We start from the raw sequence: 27637 nt of genomic DNA, 5'->3' as shown, positions 1-27637 counted from the left end.
CAGTCAACATGGGACTGCACTTCATCCGAGAACACCTCGACGGCACGGGGACCTACGCGAGGATCCTGTTCGTGGACTTCAACTCTGCATTCAACGCCATCATCCCCGAACTCCTCTCCTCCAAGCTTCTCCAGCTCAGCGTCTTGCCTGCCATCTGCAAGTGGATTTACAGCTTCCTGACCGCCAGGACATGGCAAGTGAGGCTGGGGGACACCACCTCATCTACAAGCACCACCAGCACCGGGGCACCCCAAGGTTGTGTCCTCTCTCCGCTGCGCTTCTCTCTACACGAACAACTCCACCTCAACGGACCCGGCTGTCAAACTCCTGAAGTTTGGAGACGACACCACAGTTATCGGCCTCATCAAAGACGGTGACGAGTCTACATATCGACAGGAAGTGGAGCGGCTGGAGCTGTGGTGCGGCCGACACAACCTGGATCTGAACACGCTCAAGACTGTAGAGATGATCGTGGACTTCAGGAGGCATCCTTTGCCACACCTGCCCCTCACGCTGTCCAACTGCCCTATGTCAACCGTTGAGACCTTCAACTTCTTGGGAATTACAGTCTCTCAGGATCTGAAGTGGGATATTAACATCAACTCCATCCTCAAAAAGGCACAGCAGAGGATGTACTTCCTGCGGCTTCTGAGGAAGCACGGCCTGCCACAGGAGATGTTGAGGCAGTTCTACACAGCAGTCATCGAATCAGTCCTGTGTTCTTCCATCACAGTCTGGTTTGGTGCTGCTACCAAAAAGGCCAAACTCCGACTGCAACAGACAATCAAAACTGCTGAAAAAAATATTTGCATATCTGTGGTTGACCAATAGTGGCCACTCATGTGCTTGAGTAGCATCTGCAACATTTGCACAATCGATATTGTCCCAGATTATCGCACTACTTGTCACTTTAAACTGCACACATCCTGAAGTCTCTGCGCCCTTTGCACAATGGTCATCTGGACTCTGCATCTGTTTGCACATTGTCAAAAAAAAAAAAAGTACCAGCATTACCACATTACTGGTAACCTTTTATTGCTCAGTGACTGTGTTTTTTATGTCTTTATGTCTCAAAAGTATTCTCTGTCAATTGACTGTCTATTGTCGTACTTGAGCGGCTCCAACTACCGGAGACAAATTCCTTGTGTGTTTTTGACATGAAGATGATTCTGATTCATAATGGAATATGGTTCCCGTTGACTACCATGAAGTAATCACCAATTTTTTGGGCGGGGCATGATAACATATTTGAGTTGAAATGCCTAAACAATGTTTAGTTATGTCTCTTCAGCCACATCTAAGATTTCTTACAAATGCAGTCAGGCAGCGTCCACAAGCAGTAATCTTGAACTCTCCATACAGATCCCTAATTGCTCCAGTGGTGAAAAATGCCTCCACCAGCAACAGCACTCCAAAGACAAAGAATCCAGCTGCAAGGCCATAGATGATGTACTTCAGGATGTCAATGCTGCGGAGAAAATAAAGATCACTTTTTCATTCTCAATGTTCATTCTAAATCTCTGTATTATAAATCATTTCATCAAGTCATTATTTACGTATGGTGGTGGATTTTGTTTCTAAGAGAGAATAAATACCATTTTAAGTGTAAATAACCTTGAAATGTGTCTATTTTGATAAAAGGTGGAAATGTTGCCGAATCAAATTTTTCGGTGCATGGAGGTCTTGTCTTTTCCATGTACAGTAATAAGCATGTAAATAATACCTGATTTCTGACAAAGCAAAGTTGGAGCATATCTAAAATGAATGGATTCATCATCAGTCAAACAAATTAAGAGTTAAAAAACTACAGTATTTGTCAAAAATCTGTGTTTTATTCAGCATCTTGCAATGTTACACCAAAAGAATGGATGCAACATTATTGCTTTACTGCAGTGCATACTAATTTTGATATTAAAGAGAACATTATAGCAATGTATTAGTACGCCATATAGAACATTTTACTTCATTTCATAGAAATTGTGATCAACAAAAGGGCAGTGTTTATTTTTTATTTAATGACGTATTTTTTCCTCCTACCTTCTGGCCATTTATTTTCTGTTGTGGAAATTCCAGCTTTAGAGGTTCATGCAGCAATTTTCAAATATGTAATACTCCATTCCACCACTGAAGAACCAAATCATAACTTTTAAGTCAGGTCGTCTATCGTAGTGTCTTACAAAGGAGTATTAGGACCACATAATCTAACGTGTTTTAAAAAATGTCCTTTATACAAACAGTATTATCCCATAATATATGGCATTGTCTGGTCATCTTAGACTTCTAGTGAAATTACTAGACTTTATTAACTTAGTCAGCACAAGGTTAAAAACGACATTATGATTAAGACTGTAGTGGAAGCCTTGATAAATAATACTCGAGCACTGAAACAAAACATAATTACATTGTTATTCATTTAATGTAAAGTTAAATTATTTAGTGCCAATCCTGATCACATAACCAGGTATGATTTGGGTTTTTGTAGTCACTCACATGGTGAACACATCCAGTGTTTCTCCAGGGGCTCTGATGACCTCAAAGTAGTTCTGGAGGATGGTGACAGTACCGCTCAATGCCTCATGGCCACATCCACAGAACAAGGCCACGCCCATATAGAGGAGGATGGTGGCAATGAGGGATGCCCAGGGCAAACTACCCACACATCGCTCGCAACACTCCTTACAACCTGAACATACAGAAAAACATGCCTCTGTAATGCAACAATGCCTTTACATTATCATGCCAAATAATTGTACAAGGATGACCATTAATAACCAAATTTTAAACTGACATAAAAGAGCTAAATAAACGATATTTTCTTTAAATGAAAGAAAAATGATGGAATTCATGTGTTGCACTAACCATCTTCAACTTCCAATTTAACAAATCACACCATGAAATAAATGTGGGTAGAGTGCATATAGTGAGCACCTCTTTATTTTGTGACTGCATCATTTAAAGTTGTGACATGGCAATGAAAAAAGCAGTTATAATGGCTGGTAAATGTGTCTTTAGCACAGCAATTCAAACTATTCAGTGCACTTATGATATATAGGCCATTGGCCTTTTGGGGATCTTGGTGTATTCATATACAATATGCAAGTCTTGTTCAACCACTGGCAATATTGTAGCATTCATTTTATTTTGAAATAATGTATTCAGTTTGGTAGAGTTCTGTGAGAACATGCATGAGTTATATACAGAGATGTAAAAAGTTCTCGTATTCAGTACTTAAAAGGACTGATACTTTTGCAAAAAAAACAACTCTGGTAAAGTACTGAAGCCACTACTTTACATAAGTAAAAGTATACAATTTTAAACTTATCAATGTACTTAAGTGAAAAGGTAAAAAGTAAATTGACATATTTCAACCCAATAATAGAATACATATCGTAAGATGTATGTATCTCTCCGGATGATTGGCATGCTTTCTCTCGGGTCAACAATGAATCATTCTTTTGGAATGCAAAAAAGGGGGAGAACCATTAAACCGCCTGGCCCAGAGGCCATCCTCGGTCCACCAGTCATTGGGTGGAAACTCCCTAATTGATATTCCATTTTACCTTTTACCTAGTGGTCGTGGAGTTTTTAACTCCATGACCACTTTACAACTGAATCTTCGAACCCCTTGGTGGACACTGGTGGTAAGGGATGCCATCAAGCTGAAGGAGTCCTATTGGGTCTATTTGGCCTGTGGGACTCAGGAGTCAGTTGATGGCTGACCAAGCGGAACGCAGCTTTGGTGGTTGCTGAGGCAAAAAACTCGGACATGGGAGGAGTTTGGTTAGGCCATGGAGAACGACTTCCGGGGGGCTTTGAAGAAATTCTAGTCCGCCATCTGGGATCTCAGGAGGAATGCACTAGCAACACCGTGTACAGTAGGGATGGGGCGCTGCTGACCTCAACTCAGGAGGTTGTGAGTCAGGGCGAATACTTCGGCGATCTCAATTCTACCAACATCCCTTCCCATGAGGAAGCAGAAGCTGGGGACTCTGAGGCGGGCCCTCCTATCTCTGGGGTTGACTTAGCCCAACCAGTCAACATGCGTTTTGTGGACTTGGAGAGGGTGTTCAACTGTGTCCCTCAGAGAGGTTTGTAGGCGATGCTTCGGGTGTATGGGGTTATACGGGATACGGGCTATTCAGTCCCTGTACAACCGGTGTCAGAGCTTGGTCCACATTACTGGCAGTAGGTCTGATTCATTTCCAGTGAGGGTTGGACTAAGCCAAGGTTTCCCTTTTGTCACCAATTCTGTTGATAACCTTTATGAACAGAATTTCTAGGCAGTATTACGGCTCTGCTTTTTACAGGTTCTTTTGGCTTCATCAACCCGCGATCTTCAACGCTGGGATGGGAGGAGAATCAGCACCTCCAAATCTGAGACCATGATACTCAGTCAGAAATGGGTGGAGTGCCCACGCCAGGTCGGGTGTGTGTTCACAAGTGAGGGAAGAATGGAACTGGAGATCGACAGGCAGATTGGTACAGCGTCTGTAGTCAGGCTGACACTGTGTTGGTCTTTTATGGTAAAGAAGGAGCTGAGCGGGAAGGCAAAGCTCTCGATTTACCGGTCGATCTACGTTCCTTCCCTCATCTATGGTTATGAGCTATGGGTCGTGACTAAAAGAACAAGGTCCTGGATACAACCGGCTAAAATGAGTTTCTTCCGCAGGGTGTCCGGGCTCTCCCTTAGAGATAGGGTGAGAAGCTTGGTCATTCGGGAGGTGGCTCAGGGATCTAGTTAGGATGTCCCCTGGACGCCTCCCTGGTGAGATGTTTCGGGCACGTCCCACTGGGAGGAGGCCCCAGCGATGACCCAGGACACGCTGAAGAGACTGTCTCTTGGCTGGCCTGGGAAAGTCTCTGAGTATCGACAAAATAGCTGGATGAAGTGGCTGGGGAAAGGTAAATCTGGCCTACCCTCCTAAAGCCCCTGCCCCCGCGAGCCAACCTGAGATAGGCAGAAGGAGATGGATGGATGGGTAAGAGTAGAATCCAAACACGATACACCAAACCTCAGTAGTCGTTAATGATTTTTAATGGCCAATGTCAGAGTTCCAGCAAAACACAGGAGACTAATAATACAGTTTGATAACAAGTGCAGACCAAGAGTGTCTGTAGACTTGGAAAGGGTTCTGGGGGCTGGACATGTAATATTCCGCAATCCACTGCTAGCACAAAAGGGAAACTCACACTGTAATGTCATTGCAACACAACACCAAACAGCCACAGAGGCAGGCAAACAGAAAGTAGGAAGGGCCAAGGCAGAACTCATAGTTAGTAATGCCATTGAGACCCTGGTTGTCAAGGTAGGGCCTCATTTTTATCTTTTCTTGTCCACAAAGAAGAACCCTGCCCCAGGAGTTTATGATGAAGGGCAGTCAAAACGTCATTAATGTGGGCCTCCATGAATTATTTTTCAGAAGTGCTATGAGCATCAATCAGACAGTAATTTACAGCAACACTGTAATTAAACACATTCTCTCAAACTTCAGAAGGAGAAGAACAATGGACAAAAAAAAAAAAAAAAACTTCTCCCTTGGCACATTTTGAGCTTCTGATCCGTTCGACTCAACCAGTGTACTCTTTGCACCTTTGGTTTAAAAAAATAAATAAATAAATAAATAAATATATATATATATATATATATATATATATATATATATATATATATATACTTTTTGTCTTAAATAGTGTTGTTGTGTGGTATTTCATGAAACTCTCACTGTTTGTGCACTTTGATTGTATTTATCTGTTGTATATTTAAATATCCACCCATCAATTTTACGTGCCACTTATCCTCACAAGGGTCGCGGGCATGCTGGAGCCTATCCCAGCTATCTTTGAGCGAGAGGCAGGGTACACCCTAAACTGGCCAATCGCAGGGCATATACAAACAACCATTCACACTCACATTCACACCTACAGGCAATTTAAAGTCTTCAATTAACCTACTGTACGTTTTTGGGATGTGGGAGGAAACCCGAGTATCTGGAGAATAACAATCTTTAAAAAGCCATTGGCTGACTCTCTTTCTTTGGCGGTAATAGCATCCATTATTGCTTCATGGTGCTGCAGCACACTCAAACCTCTTGAAGCGGGTCTGTGGGAGTAAGGTGTTAGCTGGGTCCATGACTGGCCAAATTGTAGTGTCACGGCTAAGAATGGAACCCAAATGCAGTACACCAAAACACTTTTAATGTCTGATGTGACAGTTCCTTTGAAATTAGGTGAGTAATCAAACGGTTTGATAACAAGTTCCACACCGAGAGTCTCTGTAGACATGGTAAGTGTTCCCTAGCCTGGAGTGAGCAGAAGAGGATGATTGCTGATTTTTAGCATCTGTGCGCTCAGGTGAGCAGAGTGGTTAATGAAGTGGGCATGGGTGACTGGCAGAGTGGAGCAGAGTAGAGGTGAATGGAAAAACACTGGGAGCACACAGGTTAAACAAAGGAGCCGAATTGTGATATTTTGTGTATTTGCTGTAACCGACATACATCAGGGTCTTTCCCACCGCAGGAATATTGGCAGGAACTTCCCTAGCTACTCTGTTAGCTTGAATTCCCCCCTGTGTCCCCATCGAAAAAAACTGCCACGGTACGGAAGATTTCCCCCTTGATTATTTCGTTCCTCCTGGTGGGTAGGGTCTTCCGTGAGCTACCAGGAGCTCTTTAAGGGGGTGGGCTGTGATGACGAATGCTGATTGGTTGAAAGACCTCTCTGTAGGTGTTTACTTTTTCATTCAGAGACCCGCCATTATGCGGCATTACGTAAGGCTATAAATAATAAGAGGATTCAAATACATTGAAAAGCAAAACTTCCAAACACGAATCCTTACATTTTCCCGCGGAACCGCACTTGGTGGACAAGGAGTAGGCTGGACAAACACTGCGCTCGCCGAGCTTACATTGCCAGGCCGAAGCCGGGCTCGGCGACGAAATCCGTTGAGCCCGGCCCAAGCAGGCGTGTACGTCTTCCTTGGGGAAGAGGAGGAAAGGAAAGGAAACCGGTGTGAGGCTGGCCGGCGGGGATGCTCTGATGGTCTAATCTAGTCAGTCGCAGGGGAGGGGGAACACTTCCCAGGCAGAAGTTCCTCCAGCCTGTCGAAAAATGCCATGTTTGCCAAATTGCAAGACAAAGAAATGAAGCCGGCTTTTTGTCTGTTTGTGCGTTCGCCAATAAATATTTGCAATGTACATTTTTTAAAAATGGAAACACATTTATAGATATCAAATACGTCACACTTTTTATTGAAAAACTTACTAAGGGGTGGCACGATGGACGACTGGTTAGAGCGTCAGCCTCACAGTTCTGAGGACCCGGGTTCAATCCCTGGCCCCGCCTGTGTGGAGTTTGCATGTTCTCCCCGTGCCTGTGTGGGTTTTCTCCGGGTACTCCGGTTTCCTCCCACATCCCAAAAACATGCATGAATTGGAGACTCTAAATTGCCCGTAGGCAATTACTGTGAGTGCGAATGGTTGTTTGTTCCTATGTGCCCTGCGATTGGCTGGCAACCAGTTCAGGGTGTACCCCGCCTCCTGCCCGATGACAGCTGGGATAGGGTCCAGCACGCCCGCGACCCTAGTGAGGAGAAGCGGCTCAGAAAATGGATGGATGGAACTTACTAAGGGCTGTTCATGAAGTCATGTATTTTTTTATTTATATATTGAACCTTATCCAGGTAAAGTATTTGCAATGCCAACCTGGCTGCAGACAGCAGAGTAAAACAAAGCAAAATAGAAGCAAGTACATATACACACTGTACAATGTATTATATAGTAACAAATTAAAGATTACATTACATCATAGTATATATATATAATAAAACTCCCTACCTTAAAGACTGTCTGGAGCCAGGTTGGCATTGCAAATGAGAATCAGTTCTCTGTTGCCTCACCTGGATAAAGGGTTAGGTTTTAAAGGTATAATATATAAAATAAGACATTAATTTGAAAGCCTGCAATACCAATAATTTTTTTTTAGATCCAGGAGGTGTCAGTACTGAGCAACATCAGCCTTATTTGCTTAAGCTAACCTGAACCAATCAAGGCAATGGAAACACAAACCACATGGGCCACAGGAACCTTTTGCTACCAGGAACACCAGCTACCAGGAACTCAAAGTTCCTGGGCTGGTTGTCAAAAAAGCTGAGAATATATCTAGTTTGCAGTTGCTGAAAATCAGGTTGGAAACATAATGAGGAGGATACACAAATGTACTGAAATGCATAATCTTCAGTATTAACATTATGAAATACATTTTTTTAAAACTATTTAGATGAATTCATTTACATTGGCTTTGTAATTCTTAATCATGCTCTTGGATTTGTAAACCAGGAGCAGAGTCACTATCTGGATAACTCGAAAAAGTGCTCAATACATCTACATTTCCATTCAAATGGCCATTCTCACGAATTGGATCATCTTTCTCCTCTAAGTATTATGGTTAATGCCTAGTAATGTTCAGGTTCACAGCATTTTGTTGATTCTGCTCAATAAGTGGCATTAGCCTCAAAATCATCAGGATTTTTTTCCCCTCTCTTCTTTCTTCTTCTTTTAGGAGTCTAATGGATCTACAGTGAAAACATAACACTGAATACAATCTGTCAAGTTGCCTGGAACGTATTTCACAGATGACCCATTAGAAGCCCAAAAAGCAGAAGACTACATTATGATCACTTCCAAGATGGAGGAAGGAGACTACTTCAATGCTTTAGCAATTGACATGTATGTAATTTCAGGTGAATATAGCTTCAAGGATTTCGACTAAATGGTGTTAGAAAGTTGAAAAGGACAAAGACAATCTGTGTGGTTTCTTTTGGACAGTGCTGTAAAGTTTGATGAAGAGGAAGACACGAAGTGACACCTATTGGCAGATGTGTAACTGCTCCCAGAGGCTTCACAAAGGTAAGAATGACCAGTTTAAGAAACAAATGAATTAGGATCTGGTAATTACCTGCACTTAACTTTGACATTTTTTTTCTTTTGTTGACCATATTATATTATTGTATATACATTAATGTTTTTCCTCAGTCATTCCAAATTCTGATTTGTCTTTTTCAGTCAGTCAAGTCAGCTGGTACGAACTCCAGATTCCCTGTAAACATGAAAAAGATAAGCATTGGAACATTTTCATTATCATTATTTTCACAAATATATCAGGTTGTTCAACTCAGTGATTGTCTAAACAATGCTTGTATTCTTTTAATGTGCCATCAGGGGTTTATTAATTCGCTCTCTGTGGAGAATTATGAGAAGTTAATAAAATAAGGAAGCCACAAATGTGTATAAGTGAGATCCGAAAGAGATGGATACAGAAAGCCAAGATGACTCATTCCATTATAGCGTTTTTTTTTAGTTTTTTTTTTAAATGCAAGCAAAATTTAAATGACTGAATGGAAATGATGGTAGTGGCAAATTGCCATAAATGTTTTCATTCTGCAGGGTTTGGCAATTCATTGACCTAATGAAGTTAAACATGGCCAGGACATCGGTTTTCTCAACTGTGAGTGTCAAGGAGGATGTGGTTATCTAACTGTTTGTCTATGATATACAGAACGGTGGCTTGTCTTGAGCAGTGTTACTTGTTATATATAGCAAACTTTATTTAATATAGTGAGCGAGGATTGGGGTCACTAGGTTTATTCAAGTGGCAACCACAGCCTCTGAATTTACAGCCTTTAAAATAGCTGTGGAAGGTTTTAAAGCTCCGATTGCTCATTGCACAATCTTTTGCTGTAATGTCTTTTATTTAAACATAGTTTCTTTAAAATGGTTACTGATGTTTTATTTTACATTGTTCTGTTATATATTTTTGATGTTGTAAATTACATGTCCCTGTTTTCCATAACCTTACAGAATTATTATTTTGACTGATTGACGAGACAGCTGTTTGACAGACCACTGCGGTGGTTGCTAATTACTCTTAATTACTCATTCTGCCCCAGCACCACCCATTCACTCTTCAGTAATATCCATCCATCCATCCATCCATCCGTTTTCTTCCGGTTATCCGAGGTCGGGCAGTAGCTTTAGCAGGGAAGCCCAGACTTCCCTTTCCCCAGCCACTTCATCCAGCTCTTCCGAGGGGACCCCGAGGCATTCCCAGGCCAGCCGAGAGACATAGTCTCTCCAGCGTGTCCTGGGTAGTCCCCGGGGTCTCCGCCTGGTGGGACGTCCCTGGAACACCTCACCGGGGAGGCGTCCAGGAGGCATCCTAATCAGATGCCCAAGCCATCTCATCTGGCTCCTCTTAATGTGCAGCGGCTCTACTCTGAGCCCCTCCGGGATGACTGTGCTTCTCACCCTATCTCTAAAGGAGATACAGGACACCCTGCAGAGGAAAACTCATTTCGGCCACTTGTAACCAGGATCTTTCGGTCACGACCCACAGTTTGTGACCATAAATGAGGGTAGGAACGTAGATCGACCGGTAAATTGAGCGTTTCGCCTTTCGGCTTAGCTCCTTCTTTACCACAACGGACCGATATAAAGTCTGTATCACTCCAGACACTGCACCGATCCACCTGTCGTTTTCCCGTTCCATTCTTCCCTCACTCATTAACAAGACTCCTAGATACTTGAACACCTCCACTTGGGGCAGGATCTCATTTCCGACCTGGAGAGGGCACTCCACCCTTTTCTAAATGATGACCATGGTCTCAGATTTGGAGGTGCTGATTCTCATCCCAGCCACTTCACACTCGGTTGCGAACCGTGCCAGAGAGAGTTGAAGATCACTGCTTGATGAGGTCAACAGAACCACATGGTCTGCAAAAAGCAGAGATGCAATACTGAGGCCACCAAACCAGATCCTCTCTACGCCTCGGCTGCGCCGAGAAATTCTGTCCATAAAGGTTATGATCAGAATCGGTGACAAAGGGCAGCCTTGGTGGAGTCCAACCCTCACTGAAAACAAGTCCGACTTACTGCCAGCAATGTGGACCAAATTCGGTCAAATGCCTTCTCTAAGTCCACAGAACACAAACCTGTAGACCTGTTGGGCGAACTCCCTTGCACCCTTGAGGACCCTGCCGAGGGTGTAGAGCTGGTCCACTGTTCCTCGGCCAGGACGAAAGCCACACTGCTCCTCCTGAATCTGAGATTCGACTTCCCAACGGACCCTCTTCTCCAGCACCCCTGAATAGACCTTACCAGGGAGGCTGAGGAGAGTTATCCCCCTGTAGTACCACCCCAGTCTGCCAATCCAGAGGCAACTTCCCCGATATCCACACGATGTTGCAGAGGCGTATCAACCAGGAAAGCCCCACAACATCCAGTGCCTTTAGGAACTCTGGTCGAATCTTATCCACTCCCGGGGCCTTGCCACCATCTAAGTGACCTCAACCCCAGAGATAGGACAGTCCACCGCAGTGCCCCATCCTCACTATACACAGTGTTGATGGTGCACTGCTTCCCCCTCCTGAGATGCCAGATGGTGGACCAGAATTTCCTCAAAGCTGTCCGGAAATCGTTCTCCATGGCCTCACCAAACTCCGCCCATGTCCAGGTTTTTGCCTCAGCAACCGTCAAAGCTTGGCGAGGCTACCATCTCGTCCACCGGGGTGAACCCCAACGTACAGGCGCCGAGTCGGGGGGCAATAAGTATACCCACACCTGCTTGGCGCCTCTCACCATGGGCAGCTCCATAGTGGAAGAGAGTCCAACCCCTCTCAAGAGGACTGGTACCAGAGACCAAGCCATGTGTGTCTATATCTAGTCGGAACTTCTTAACCTCACACACCAACTTGGGCTCCATCCCAGCCAGAGAGGTGACATTCCACCTCCCTAGAGCCAGCTTCTGTAGCCGGGGATCGGATCGCTAAGGTCCCCGCCTTCGGCCACTGCCCAACTCACACTGCACCCAACCTCTATGGCCCCTCACACAGGTGGTGAGCCCATGGGAAGGGGGACCCACGTTATCCTTTCGGGCTGTGCCCGGCCAGGCCCCATGGGTGCAGGCCCGGCCACCAGGCGCTCGCCTTCGACCCCCACCTCCAGGCCTGGCTCCAGAGGAAACCTCAACCATTGTACATATTCATAGCAAAATTAATTTGTCAATAATTCCTACAAGCGTGATGTTCTGTGACTACACTTTTCCACGGTATACATAGTGATACCACACACAAAACACAGTCCATTGCGATATAAATTCGTTTGGTTGGCCGCGAATAGAATAAATAACAATAATAATATTAATGGCTAATGAGTATGCTGCATCTCCACGATGTCCATTTATTGTATTTATCATAGGGGTTTTTGGAATCGTCCTTTGTCTGGTCCCTCCGCTAGGACCTGTTTTCCCATGGGTGACCCTGCCAGGGGCGTGAAGCCCCAGACAAGCTGGCTCCTAGGGTCATTGGGACACACAAACCCCTCCACCACGAAAAGGTGACGGCTCATGGAGGGGTCTTCAGTAATAGTAGTTTCAAAATGTAAAGCTAAAGAACCACGCCTGCACACACAGATAAACAGCCTGTATACATATATGCAAAAATAAGATATATTGAAAACAATATCAACATCTCCCGAGTTCTTAGAAAAGACCTGTGTTTTCATTTGTGTGAGTCATCCTACTGCTCATGTTTAATTGACCAGCCATGTTGCCATGCAAGCAGGGGTGTGGCAGGAGCCCGCTGACCCACTTTGCCTCTAGCGTTGTTATGGCAACAGTGCAGCTCGGCAAGCATTACAGCAATACTAATACACATTTTCCTACACAGACTCACAGGCACAAATCATGTCAATTTCCTTAGTGGTGTATTTTGCAAATATCAAGAGACAATGTTTCATGTCAAAATAAGAGCCATTAAGGTGTACATGTACATTGTACATAAACAATTTGTACTGAATGGCTGGATATAAGATGTTAATTACAATGGAGCATATTTATATAAAAAATATTTGCATAACATCCATTCAGCCATTATTTGAGTAAAGACTATGATTTTTTTGTCCCATTAGTGAGGCAGTTCTGAGGCAGATGGTGGAGACATTTGATAGTCTGTTATAAATGTGTTATGAGCATGTGTGGATTTTTTTTTGCAGCATCTTTCCATTGCCTAAATATGTCTGTAACCAGAAATATCTATGTATATTAATGCAGTTTTATCAAACACAGAATGTGTGTGCAGGTGTTTGTCATTGCATGTTCTCGAGTTCAGCCATGTTATAATCCTTCTCATATTTCCATATTTGGGTTTGATAAGCAGGCAAGACCCAGTGACCTGGTAAAAACCGGGGCATGCTAAGCATAAATGGCTGTATACACTCCATAAACATGAGGGTGTTTCTTTGTTTATGAGGAGGTACAGCATTGATACTGGAATAGTTTTTTTTCATTTTTGGTAACCCTTCGTCAGTCACTTACACAAGGTAGGACTTGCTATACATCAGGCAGTGTACTTTGGACCTTTGTTTTTTTGCCAACTTTTACAAATCCACAGAGATCTTGGGACATACTGTTATAACCGGGGGAGCAGCTCCACTCTGTGGGGCCTGTTGTAGACAATGCATAAGAGGGAAGCATGCCGGCATCTTGGTGATGCTTCAGACTCTGCTTCCAACTATTCACCTGACTAATCTCGGCTCTTTGCCCTACAAAATGGCTTTTGTTCAGTTGTTTTCTAATAATGTAATTGTGTTTTGGCTTTTGTTAATTTATTTTCTGAAATATAAAAGTGTTTCACAATTTATTATATTGTTTTGCACTTCCAGGCCACCGTACTGTCTTTACTGTGGTTGATGGTAAATTGAATGTTTTGGAAATTCATTCTATTCATTGTATCCTTCCCTGATTGATACCTCTTAGCAACAAAATCCCCCTGATGCTGTGGAAGGTCTCTGCAGACCAGGGCTACTGCTATAAGATGTGACTACAAAAACGTCAGCAAAAGCCTACTATAACAGCTGAAAATTATTTGGAGTTAATCAGAGGCACTTTTAAATGTTGGTAGGTGTGGGCTCACTCCCATTAAACACGAGTTTGAATGTGATTGGATAATTCTGAACACAGCCACATCCACAGTTATAATAGGGTATGCACACTTATGCAACCAAATTACCTCAGTTATTTATTTTTACTGATATTCTCTAAAATATTTTATTTTTTCAATTGAGTTCTACAGGTTATAGGTCACAAAGTTCCCAAAAGTTTTGAAATGATTTGATGATTTGTTTTTATCCATCCATCCATTTTCTGAGCCGCTTCTCCTCACTAGGGTCGCCGGCGTGCTGGAGCCTATCCCAGCTATCATCGGGCAGGAGGCGGGGTACACCCGTTTGTACACATACAAACAAACAACCATTCGCACTCACATTCACACCTACGGACTCCAATTCATGCATGTTTTTGGGATGTGGGTGGAAACCGGAGTGGCCGGAGAAAACCCACGCAGGCACGGGGAGAACATGCAAACTCCACACAGGCGGGGCCGGGGATTGAACCCCGGTCCTCAGAATTATGAGGCTGATGCTCTAACCAGTCGTCCACCGTGCCGCCTGATTGTTTTTTATTATCACAAAATCCTAGCATTTGGACAGGGCTATGTCAACTTTTTATATCCATTGTAGCATACTGTAAACATAGTTACATAGTCAATTAAAAAGATTTACTTGCTGGACACAAGATGTATAATAGGTCACCAATTCTCTGTGTTTTAATCATTTACTTTGAGTGTAAAAATAAATTAATTGCATTAATCGATTTACCGGTTGATTTACGTTCCTACCCTCACCTCTGGTCACGAGCTGTGGGTCGTGGATACACGGGGTCGAAATGAGCTTCCTCCGCAGGGTGTCCGGGCTCTCCCTTAGAGATTGGGTGAAAGAGTCGAGCCGCTGCTCCTCCGCATTGAGAGGAGCCAGGTGAAATGGCTAGGGCCTCTGATTAGAATGCCCTCAGGACGCCTCCTTGGTGAGGTGTTTCAGGGTGGCTCGGGGACAACCAAGTACACGCTGGAGAGACTACATCTCCGTGCTGGCCTGGGAGCGGTTTGGTATCCCCATGGAAGAGCTGGACAAAGTGGCTGGGGAGAGGGAAGTTTGGGCTTCCTTGCTAAGCTGCTAACCCCACGACTCAACTCCGGCTCAGCGGGAGAAAAGGGATGGATGGGTGAATGAACTATCCATCCATCCATCCATTTTCTGAGCCGCTTCTCCTCACTAGGGTCGCGGGCGTGCTGGACCCTATCCCAGCTGTCATCGGGCAGGAGGCGGGGTACACCCTGAACTGGTTGCCAGCCAATCGCAGGGCACATAGAAACAAACAACCATCCGCACTCACATTCACACCTACGGGCAATTTAGAGTCTCCAATTAATGAAACCGGAGTGCCCGGAGAAAACCCACGCAGGCAGAGGAAAACATGCAAACTCCACACAGGCGGGGCCGGGGATTGAACCTGGGTCCTCAGAACTGTGAGGCTGACACTCTAACCAGTCGGACACCGTGCCGCCTGAATGAACTGGTACGTCAAATTTACTAAAATTATACTGAAAGTGACATTATTTTTTTAAAATGTCAATTTATTCAAAGTTTATTATATATTGAAGTTTTTACTTGGGGGTTGAATTAATTAGAGTATACCCGTCTATAGAGAATATATTTATGGCTGTCTCAAAAAAAATAAGCAATGCAGACATAAAGCATCAGATGACTTTATGTCAGGATCATCAAGTTGAAATATGTGTAAATATTTCTTGGAATTTTTCAATGCAGTTAAATGTGATATTGTTGTTTGTTTGTTGGAATATGTTCGAATATATTGAATCCTAGATTTAATCAAATGTAACTTTTCATACAATTTCTAATTCAAATTTTTATTGATTATTAATTTTAATCCCTGATTGAAAATGACATTTTCTCAGTTTTAAATATTAGGTTACATCCATTACACCACACAGGACCCAGAGGATGCAGAGATACACATAAAGAGATAAATCAAAGTGAGTCAAGTTTGGTGCTTTTCCAGGCTCTCTCCAGCAACTAGTTGCAGTTTTCTTTTTGTCTGCAGCAGGATACGCAGATTGACCCTATGGTCCCGAGCCCAAGTCATTATGGACTGGGCTACTGTAGCCAACAAAGATATAAATTGAATAAACTACTATATTGAATAATATATTATTGTGAATTTAAAAATTGGGTACAAATCAAAGAACACGATTATTATTTTTCTTTTGTAAAGGGAACATTAATTTATCCCCCTTGGAACATAGAGTCACCCTGTCTGTTATGATGACATAATCCTCATATTATTATTGCATCCACCTCCTTCTCCTCACCTTGAGTATTCTTTGACAGCAACCACTGTGACTTTATAGGAATAAAAATCATAGATATAGAATAGTACATTTTTAAAGATTTTATTATTATATGATAGTGGTGACACTAACATTATTGCAGTGTGGAAAAAACTCTTATCTGAATTAGTTTACTGTTTTTAATCCAGTTTTAACTGTTTCGCTAAGTATTTTTCACTTTTTTAGTTTCGATAATAAAATCACATTCATAGACACAAACAGGGAATCTGCGCTGTGCTTGTCTTTCTCCTGTGCTGTTTTCCCCTCCAGTATTTGGTTCCCACTCTCACCCCACCCTGCCAACACTCATCCGCTGTGAGTGTGCTAAATCGATTTATATTGACTACTTCTTCTCTCCATTAAGTTTTTCACTATTAGTGGTCATAATAATGAAATGGATATGAGGATTATATACAAGGTCCACTTTCATTTGTACATCTCGGCAACTTTTTTACAGACTGAACTGAGTACTCACGCAAACTGGTCACAGAATTAATTTATTACAAGTGAAATGACCACAAATGATTCCCTGTTTAAACCACCAGCCTTTCTGGCACCATCATAGTTAACAACTCATCCTTAATTGTCCCTAAAATCCTTTGTCAAGGTGGTTTTAGGTGCTTAATGTCTTCCATATTTGTTTTTCCAGCGACATGACATGTCTGAAGTGTCTTAAGTTCCCTGAGTGTTTGAATTATATTTCAGGTAAGTCTATCCTCACTAGGCTTGCGAGTGTGCTGGGGCCTATTACAACTCCTAATATCATTGTTGTTTTTTTGTAGTTTTCTCTTTCCTTCCTATGATTATTATTATCCATCCATCCATTCTATGTACTGCTTATCCTCACTAGGGTTGCAGGTGTGCTGGAGCCCATCCCATCTGATTTTGGGCGAGGGGCGGGGTGCACCCTGAACTGGCTGCGAGCTCATCACAAGGTACAAATAGACAAAAAAAATCATTCACACTCACACCTACAGACAATTCATTCATTCATCTTCCATTCCGCTTATCCTCACTCGGGTTGCGGGCCCGACAGACTGTTTATAGTCTATGATCAACTCAATCTATTACTCTGGCAAAAGCAATGCACATAAAATATACGTATATATATATATATATATACATACATATATATATATATATACACAAATATACGTACATATATATATACACATATATATATGTATATATATATATATATATATATACTCACATATATATACGTATATACATATACATATATACGTATATATACACAGATATACGTATATACACACATATATATACACACATATATATGTATATATATATGTATATACATATATATATATTATTATTATTTTCCTTTCGGCTTGTCCCTTTAGGGGTCGCCACAGCGTGTCATCCTTTTCCATGTAAGCCTATCTCCTGCATCCTCCTCTCGAACACCAACTGCCCTCTTGTCTTCCCTCACGACATCCATCAACCTTCTTCCTCTAGCTCTCTTGCCTGGCAGCTCCATCCTCAGCATCCTTCTACCAATATACTCATTATTTCTAATCTGGACGTGTCCAAACCATCGAAGTCTGCTCTCTCGAACTTTGTCTCCAAAACATCGAACCTTGGCTGTCCCTCTGATGAGCTTATTTCTAATTTTATCCAACCTGGTCACTCCGAGAGCAAACCTCAACATTTTCATTTCCACCATCTCAAGCTCTGCTTCCTGTTGTCTATTCAGTGCCACTGTCTCTAATCCGTACATCATTGCTTGCCTCACCACTGTTTTATAAACTTTGCCCTTCATCTGAGCAGAGACTCTTCTGTCACATAACACACCTGACACCTTCCTTCACCCGTTCCAACCTGCTTGGACCCGTTTCTTCACTTCCTGACCACACTCACCATTGCTCTGGACTGTTGACCCCAAGTATTTAAAATCCTCCACCCTTGTTATCTCTTCTCCCTGTAGCCTCACTCTTCCCCTACCACCCCTCTCATTCATGCACATATATTCTGTTTTACTTCGGCTAATCTTCATTCCTCTGCTTTCCAGTGCATGCCTCCATCTTTCTAACTGTTCCGCCACCTGCTCCCTGCTTTCACTGCAGATTGCAATGTCATCTGCAAACATCATGGTCCAGTCTAACCTCATCTGTCAGCCTATCCATCACCACTGCAAACAGGAAGGGGCTCAGGGCTGATCCCTGATGCAGTCCCACCTCCACCTTAAATTTGTCTGTCACACCGACAGCACACCTCACCACTGTTCTGCTGCCCTCGTACATGTCCTGTATTATTCTAACATACTTCTCTGCCAATCCAGACTTCCGCATGCAGTACAACAGTTCCTCTCTGGGTACTCTGTCATAGGCTTTCTCTAGATCTACAAAGACACAATGTAGCTCCTTCTGACCTTCTCTGTACTTTTCCATCAACATCCTCAAGGCAAATAATGCATCTGTGGTACTCTTTCTAGGCATGAAACCATACTGTTGCTCGCAAATACTCACTTCTGTCCTGAGTCTATCCTCCACTACTCTTTCCAATAACTTCATTGTGTGGCTCATCAACTTTATTCATCTATAGTTCCCACAGCTTTGCACATAACCCTTGTTCTTAATAATGGGCACCAGCACACTTTTCCTCCATTCCTCAGGCATCTTCTCACACGCTAGAATTCTATTGAACAAGCTGGTCAAAAACTCCACAGCCACCTCTCCTAGATGCTTCCATACCTCCACAGGAATGTCATCAGGACCAACTGCCTTTCCATTTTTCATCCTCTTTAATGCCTTTCTAACTTCCCCCTTACTAATCATTGCCACTTCCTGGTCCACCACACTTGCCTCTTCTACTCTCCCTTCTCTCTCATTTTCCTCATTCATCATACATATATAACAACAAATATACAAAGTGCAGAAAGTCATTAAGAATAATACTGCTCACCAACAGAAGAGTGCAAAATGTGCAAAATTATCCATCCATTTTCTATCCTGCTTATCCTCGTTACGGTCGCTGGTGAGTTTGAGCCTATCCCAGCGGACCTCGGGTGAGACACAGGGTCAATGCATTTTGACTGCATCAGCCAGTGACCTATTTGCCCAGTAGGGAAACTGCAAAGGGCCCAGCATGGGTTCTCTGATGCTCTTCAGGTGGTCGAACACAAGGTGTATTTAGGACTTTATGACCACAGATGTTAGAATGACAGACCTGTAGATATTCAGTCCTGAAATGGCAGGTTTCTAGAAAACTGGGCTGTTAGAGCGTTTGAAGTGGGTTCCTACCTCGTCCTGTTCCAGAAAAATGTTTAAGATCTGAGTGAAAATTGGAGCCAGTTGATCAGCGCAGACTTTCAGGCAAGAGTTTGTAACACCATCTGGACCAGTTGCCTTCCTGATCTTGTGTTGCTTAAACAGCTGAGTTACATACTATTCTTGAATGGTTAAAGCAGTTAGGGCAATCAAAAGTGGTGAACGTGGAATGTTCTTTCAGATCTTCAGTAGAACATATTTAGGACATCAGTCAGGTCATTGTTGGAGCCCACATAGAAAAATGTCCATGGCCTCAACACAGGCAGTCATTAACTGGATTTCCCTCTGTTATTAGTAGAAGCACAATTATTTGTAATTATGGAAGTTGTCCAAATATGTTCAAGTACCTTGAAAATGCCTTATTTTGTGAAACTTTTTCTGGACCTAATGGTCCAAACTATCATTTATTTAGTCAGAGTGCGCTTAATTTTATGTCACACTAAGATGATGCACTCTGCCCCTTCATTTGGATGATCAAATTTGAAAGAAAATGCGTAAAATAATGTGAAGGGAGAATTGTATTGCCATGAACCATCAGTGTACTTGTGTATACGCAGAGGTTTGACAGTATCTTCTCTACAGGGCAACAAGTAAATACAATAATCATCGTTTATTTTCTGTCACGTTCTCATTCATACCTTTAATAACTTCATTTCAGAACTGAAACATGACAATGTTTTTTAGTCGCATCAACCAAATACTATTGCAGAAACATTTGATCATCATCAATTTTTTTAAATTCACATTCAGTTGTCCAACACCAGAAGCAGTGCAACAGGAGTAATTCAATGGTCTGTCCTCTTAGCATTCATGGACATGTTAACATGTATATATTATGTGATTATAGGATAGTAATAAATATTAAGCAATTTGTTAAACCCCATATTGTCATTCTCTATACAAACCCTCACAGAAAGAGCAAACATATAATGCATTAAAAATTATGAATCAATCTGTTTTGCTTGTGTTTACAAAGAATCCATAGGAGACAGATTATCGTGAGTCCATGGACAGTCAAATTACAGAAGAATAATGCAATAATGGAGAGAAGGTGAAAACAATACTAATCAAGGGAGCATTCAAACCAGCAGTCTGGCAAATGCCAGATGGGCTGGGGAAAAATATAGGGGGGGGGGGGGGGGGGGGGGGAATCTGCTTCCCGCAGTCCACTTGAAGTTAAAACAGTCCAATAGATTGGGGGTGGGGAGTTTATACACCTAAAAAAAAGACTAGCTACTGTATATTGTTGTAGGAGGTGCAGTGGCACATTGTACATTCTCCTCCTCCATCTTGGATTTCAAGACACAAGGATAAGAAAGAGTGGAGACCAAATGAAAATGGCAAACAGGTGGAGCATAAAATGTGTGAGGAAAAACGAAACATCATTAGGCTGGTGCCACAAATGATTTACAGTCTCATTAAATTCTAATTATTACCAAATAATATTATTACAAAATGATCGTGATGCTTTTTAAAATTCTGTTTGGCTGTAGTTAATATGCGGTTGAACATGATTCAGTCTGCCGTGCTGGGGGAGGGAGGGAGGGAGGGGGTCTCATGTGGGCGGAGGCCAGGCCAAATATATATGGCTAGGGTTTAATTGTGTTCCAAGTTCGACAAAAATGAACAATATCAAGGACAGGGCAGAGTGACAGAACAAGGATCGGCAAAACAAATTCCTTCCAGAAAAAAACGAATCAAGAAATCTATGGAACAAACAATGACAATGTTTCTCTGGATTCAGTGGTATTAACTTCAGTGCAATGTTAAATGTAACTCAAATAATACTAATTCAAACCAAAAATCATTTTAGTCATTGGTTTAATCTGTGTAAGCCGAATCTGTTATGTTTCAAGCTCGGGATGCTCGAAAGAAAATGGACACGCCCATTTTGACACACGACAACAAGACTCAGATGGAATAATGATGAGCTAAATAAGCCCTGTGATTAAAAAAAAGGTCAAAATAAGAAAACAAAATGGATGTTAAATGGTAGAGAGGGAGGGAATTATGATTAGGAGCAGGGTGATGGGAAAATACAATGAAAACAGAGACCTGCAGCAACATACTGTAGGGATAGACAGATAAACCCAGCAAATCCAGTTGAAAACTGATAACCAGTCACACATGCTGATGTAAACCAGTGAGAGGGCTTTCAAAGAATAGACATAGAAAATGGAGGGAAGGCAGGGGAGAGGGACACAGACAGCCGAAAACGGGAGACATGTAGAGAGAGATGAGGAAAAGGCGCTCAGACAAGCGTGAAGCGCCAACAATAGAGTCTAACAAGGAAAGCCCCAATAGAGTCCTTATTCACTCCTCCACTTTGTTTTAACATTTTTTTCCTTCGCTATCCACTCCTACCTCCTTCATCCACCCATCCATTCATCCAACAATGGATGGATGTGAAGAACCATCCATCCATCTGTCCATCCAGCCTTCCGAAGCAAAATATCATCCCACCAGAGTCTGCCATTTCATCTCATCCTCAATCTGCTTCATTATCCATTCATCAAAAGACACAGAACAGAATATGGCCGTATGTTCTGCCGAATAATCAAGAGCAGTCACTCGATGATAATAGTCCCTAGTAAATAACGAGAAAGACAGTTTCAGAGTAAAAGTCATATTGGTACAAAACCTTTTTGACTATCAAAATATATATACGGTACATATGTTTTTCTCTAGATGCAGTACATGTATGCTGAGTCTGCCCACAACCGAAAAAGCCACTTGGAAGGATGGATGAAAGGAACAATGAAAGAATGGCACAGAGATAAGATCAAATTAATATATATCACTCATATCCTACCTTTCTGGCTTTGTGATTCATCCATGTTTTCCTCCATTGTCGTGGGGTTAGTGTTCCTTTGTCTTGGTATCGGGTGAAACGGTTTAAAGCTCCTTGCTAGTGCTCAGCACAGTGCGCTCGTGCGTGTATGTGGGAGTCTGTGTGTGCACGCGCGTATGTGTTTTCCCCTTCCTGCAGATGATGGAGGATCAGAGAGTCCTTCTTTCAACACTGTCTCTCCTCATCTGGGCTTCTTGCATCCTAGTATCTTAGGACCTATCACCATATCTACCTCTCTATGTAGAAATACAGTACTAGTGTATATAGTATTATATAGTGTATTCTATTGTAAAAATATGTTTTATTTTATTTTAATATCTTAAGATTGTAATTTTCCAGCTAATATAAAATATGTAAAAAATGCGAATGAGCGAGTGGATTAAACCTTCTCATTTAATGCACACAAACAATAGGAGGCTGCCTATCCAAAAGTGTTGTGATAATTTCAAAATGGCATATGCAACGAAAACAGGTCTCAAGTAGCCTCAATAATACATGCCTTTTGCAACACTGCTACACTAAAAATACTAAGCCTTTGTGCTATTCCATGCATTGCTTCTGAAATCAAATTACCCAGGAAATTTGTGATTTTGTGGTTCACAGAATTGCCATGTTCAATCTTTATTCAACCACATTTAATCAGCATCGGTTGCATGGTTTGTTAAGAAAGTCGTAGGAGTAGCACAATTACACAAAAACTTGATACACAAATATTTGTGGAAAAGTGGCACATGCAGCAATTAAGAAACATTTTATGTTGGTTCAAATTTGCATGAATGTGTCAAGCGGAATTTATTTTCACTTTTTCACATTTTATTCTAAATTAAATTAATGGCACAATCCGCCTCTGCCCCAGAATGAAAATAAAGGAAAATGGGCTCTGAAGGCTCATTTATGCTTTGTCAGATAGCTATGTACAATGCTCCCTCGTGATATCACAGTTTGCCCAATGTGGATTCAGTGCATTGCGGATGTTTTTTTTTTTTTTTTTTTCATATTCATACTGCGCATAATTTGCCAAATATACTTTTTGGGGGTACAATAAATGTTTCCTCGCTTCAAACAAAACTGTAAAAAAACAAAAGAAAAATTCATTAAAACATATTACAAAGAATAAAATGTGCAAATGTACATATTTTACAGTACTATTGTGCATCACTGTATGTTTAAGTTTAAGAGGTGTTTCAGCGTGTGAGTGTTTATAGAAAGTGTTTATAAGAGTATGTAGAGGTTAATGGGAGTGTGGATAAAAGTATAAGAATCTTGGGCAGTTCATACAGCTTTAACAGAATATGTGGTTGCTACGTCACGGATTTCCCCTATTGCGGGATGGTCCGGAACCTAACCCCCACAATAAACGATGGATTACTGTCCACAAATAGTGGTCCAGTAGCAGTGCTACCTCCGTCTGTTCAGACATGGTTGAGGTCAAATCATTTCATCAATGAAAACAATTCTTCAACGTCAGAACTTGATTAGGTTAACAACATCACAGACAAACGCTGCCTATGAGTTTGACTTCTTGAGAGCGACATCGACAAATTTCTGATCAGAAAAAAAAAATACACTTACTTGTATTTAGGGAAATTATTTATTCACAGTAGCGCCCCCTGGCCAATTAATGGATGAACGTTCATTCCAACTCAAGCGACACATTGACGTTTGAGGGCTGTTTATTTAAATAGAATATTATGGAAGGAAATTTGCTTTTCAAAGGTCCCATTCAATTGAATATTTTGTTTTATTTTTCATATTCTTTGAAGTCGTTTTATCGGGTTTGCAATATAAGTTGAGTTGGAAATGTCCAAGATGCCCTTTTTCAAACCATTCTTGGTCTTTTACGCCTGATAATTGAGATGAATGGATTTCTCATTAATATTCAATATGTAAATAAGCTTTGCTCTGATTGGATGGCTCTTATTATCAATTTAAATATGCAAAGAAGCTTTGCTCTGATTGGATGGCTCTTATTCTCAATTGACATATGGAAAAGAGCTTTGCTCTGATTGGTTCTTGGTGATATCACGGCTTCTTGTGTGTTTGGCGGCCAAGTGATGATAGCGACATTGCGTTTGGAACCTTCAATGTCTTACAGTTATTGTGAAGCACAATTCACCAAGGTTTGGATTGTTGACCCACTAATGGGGAACGTGAGCTGAAAGGGGGCGTGGGTGAAAATTAAAAGCGAGGGGGATATTTTGAGTTTATGCTTGTCATCCGATTCCATTCATTTGAATTGAACCTGCACACAACGATCATTGCTGATGACAATGAATGTAAATTCACTATTTGATCCACAGTTACATTAAAAATTAAAAGTATAGTTAAGTATTTTTGTAAAACAAAACTTAACGTATACTTATAGACTATATTTGTATGGCTGAAACGCACTGGCTTAAAACCTGGAAAGGATGTGTGGCTGTTCAGCTGAGTTGTGTGGGTGGGTACCAACCACAATGTGGGCAGGTATTTGAATATTAACTGATGAAGCTACGTCACAAAGACGGCAATTTCAAATCCACCAGATTTGCAAGCCTTTATTGGCTTTTGCTTTCAAACGACAAACCGCGTAGTTGTCAAAATTAAAGCATGTCACGGACTCATTTTATGTTTTGCATATAACATCCATCCATCCATTTCCTGAGCCGCTTATCCTCACAAGGGTCGCGGGAGTGCTGGAGCCAATCCCAGCTATCATCGGGCAGGAGGCGGGTTACACCCTGAACTGGTTGACAGCCAATCGCAGGGCACATAAAAACAAAGAACCATTCGCACTCACATTCACACCTACGTGCAATTTAGAGTCTTCAATTAACCTACCATGCATGTTTTTGGGATGTGGGAGGAAAAACCCACGGAGGCACGGGGAGAACATGCATGTACCACCTTACTTCTCTTACGGCTCCTTTCCAGTGACCAAGATATCAGACACTTTCACGGGCTGCAGAGGGAGAAGCCTCTCATGACCATAAACTGTGACACCAGGACAATTTTCCCGACTTTGAAATTCAGTAGGCAACACGCTTCTGTGGTCACAGAATGGTGGTCCATAAGCAGCCAAAGCCACGCGACACGCTCCGGTCCCCTGGATGAATTTTCCTGACACTGTGAGGCTAACAGCACTAACACTGTTGTGCTGGACCTTCAGCGGCTTCTCTAACCGCTCGCAATGGGCTGCGGATCGCGGCCGTTTCGCCACTGCCTCACAACACAACGTGTGTGGGTGCCAAACGGCAAGACATATTTGCCCAGATAACGGAAAACACTTTACACTTAGGGGAAAATGTATTTTATATTTTATATACACCATAAATAGTTAAAAAATTAAAAAAGCTAGATTTGTTTTAAACACATTTACGACCGAACGTTACAGCGGGAGTGAAACATTCAAAATGAGCAAATTATGGCTATATTCAATTTGGTAGCTTTACAGTTTTATTTTGGCAGTGGGGCAATACATAGGTTTTAAATATGTTTATGCTCAAACATGACATAATTTACTGCCAGCGAGCCAGAATTCAACAAGCTAGCTTCCTAAAACACTTATGTGGTTCGCCCCAAGCATTGCAGGCATTTTAATTCATATTTCACGTTTACTGAGAAACCTTAGAGGCAATATAACATCCCAAATTCTAGAAATTGTTGGTTTGGTAAAATATGGCACCTTTAATACTGGGAACAATAATCTTATTATGTACATAAACTAAATAAAAAGGCGTGGTGGAGGCAACGTCCCCATCAAAGGCAATGCATGTATATTGAAAAATAAATGCATAACGTCTTCATTTCTCAACCCATTTTCATGAGGTTTACTTTTTTTGTCAGCATCAAAGCATGTGCTAGTAATACAGAACATTTGAAACAATCTGCGGAAAAAATGATTGGTCCCCACCTAAACACTCTTGAGGACTTGCACGCTTGGCAGGACTAAGTCAAGGGTACGCAAAATCCTCTTGGGCCCTCCACATCCTGGTCACCACCAATTCTAGCTCCTTCCCTCAGGTAGACGTTATCAAACAATGCAAACTAAAACCAGGAGACATTCCAACAGCTTCTTCCCTCGTGCCATTAACTTCTTGAACAGTTAACTTACAATTTTATTGCAACATGCTGCCAATTTTTCACATCTTTCTTATTCGTACACTTACTGTTTTATCACGCTGCACTATTTGCATATTGTTGCTGACTACTACTGGCCACTCGTGTTTGAGAACTCTCTGCACCATTTGCGCAATCATCACTGTACCAGATCATTGCACTATTAGTCACTTTAAATTGCTCTAAATAGCTTGAGGACTGCATCATTTTAGCAATTGCCACTATATCAGTATCACCACACTAGTGGTAGACTTTCATTGCTCAGTGACTCTCAACACACATTTTTTTATGTCCTAAATGTATATTTCGTCACAGTAGCTGTCTGTGGTCATAATAGAGTGGCTCCAACTACCGGACACAAATTCTTTGTGTGTCTTGTAACATACTTGGCCAACAAAACTGATTCTGATTGAAAAAAATAATAAAAAAAGTCTTACTTCTCGGTTATTCTCAGCGCAGAGTTCCCTTAAATAATCAAGTAAAGAACAGATACGTGAAAAATCTACTTAAGTACAGTTCCCAACTCTGCATCTTAACACAATTCCATCATCAATTAAAATCTCAGTGCACATGACCTTGTATCTTGTATCCATATTTTCAAACTGTCAGTCCTACTGTATTTTGGCTGATATGTTGGCTCGTCAAGTGGTTCTCCACTGCATAATGCATATCCGAAAAGCTGTAGCTTCTGATAATGGCACAAACTTGAATGTCTAGTGAAGTTGTCGACACAGTGGTGGTGCAAGGTGTCAATTTATGTTAGGTGAAAGCACTACATACACACAGTGGAGTGTATAAAGTGCTGCCACCACAATTAATGCATGTATTGTCTAAATGAGCACATGTTTTTTTCCCCACATTCTGGGCTCTTCCCCTTCAAGTAGAGGCCACTCGTCCATATGCTGATACCTGCTGGGCCAATGGTATGTCCGTCTTTCATTTCCATGACGAATTGATGCAGAACCTGAGCTTTGGAACTGGAGAGACTTTGCGTGTGGCCTCTTATTATCTGGCAAGTGTAACAGTGGGTAACAGCGGACTGGTTGCAGAAGCAAAGCCCAGAGTGGGAGAAAAAGCGAGTGCCAGTCAAGACCGCAGCCTTAT

At 41.9% G+C, this 27637-nt stretch overlaps 1 protein-coding gene across 2 annotated transcripts in view; it reads right to left on the bottom strand.

The window, feature by feature from the left end:
• The window catches only part of gpm6ab (glycoprotein M6Ab), a 49293-nt gene extending 22305 nt beyond the window's left edge, over nucleotides 1-26988 (bottom strand). Inside the window, exons 1-4 of one of the 2 annotated variants that reach the window (XM_061772066.1) lie at nucleotides 22397-26988; nucleotides 8953-9093; nucleotides 2491-2683; nucleotides 1312-1468 (exon numbers count right to left, since the gene is read on the bottom strand). In XM_061772066.1, coding sequence (XP_061628050.1) covers nucleotides 1312-1468; nucleotides 2491-2683; nucleotides 8953-8992 — 390 coding nt within the window. In that variant the 5' untranslated portion in view covers nucleotides 8993-9093; nucleotides 22397-26988. The remainder of the gene's footprint in view (nucleotides 1-1311; nucleotides 1469-2490; nucleotides 2684-8952; nucleotides 9094-22396) is intronic. The other variant, XM_061772067.1, reaches the window with a different exon arrangement.
• Nucleotides 26989-27637: the final 649 nt, after the last annotated feature.

This window comes from Phyllopteryx taeniolatus, chromosome 4, assembly GCF_024500385.1.
Source record: "Phyllopteryx taeniolatus isolate TA_2022b chromosome 4, UOR_Ptae_1.2, whole genome shotgun sequence".
Lineage (NCBI taxonomy): Eukaryota > Metazoa > Chordata > Actinopteri > Syngnathiformes > Syngnathidae > Phyllopteryx > Phyllopteryx taeniolatus.
The sequence above is the reverse complement of the archived record's forward strand: the minus strand, read 5'-3'. Positions and strand labels throughout refer to the sequence as shown.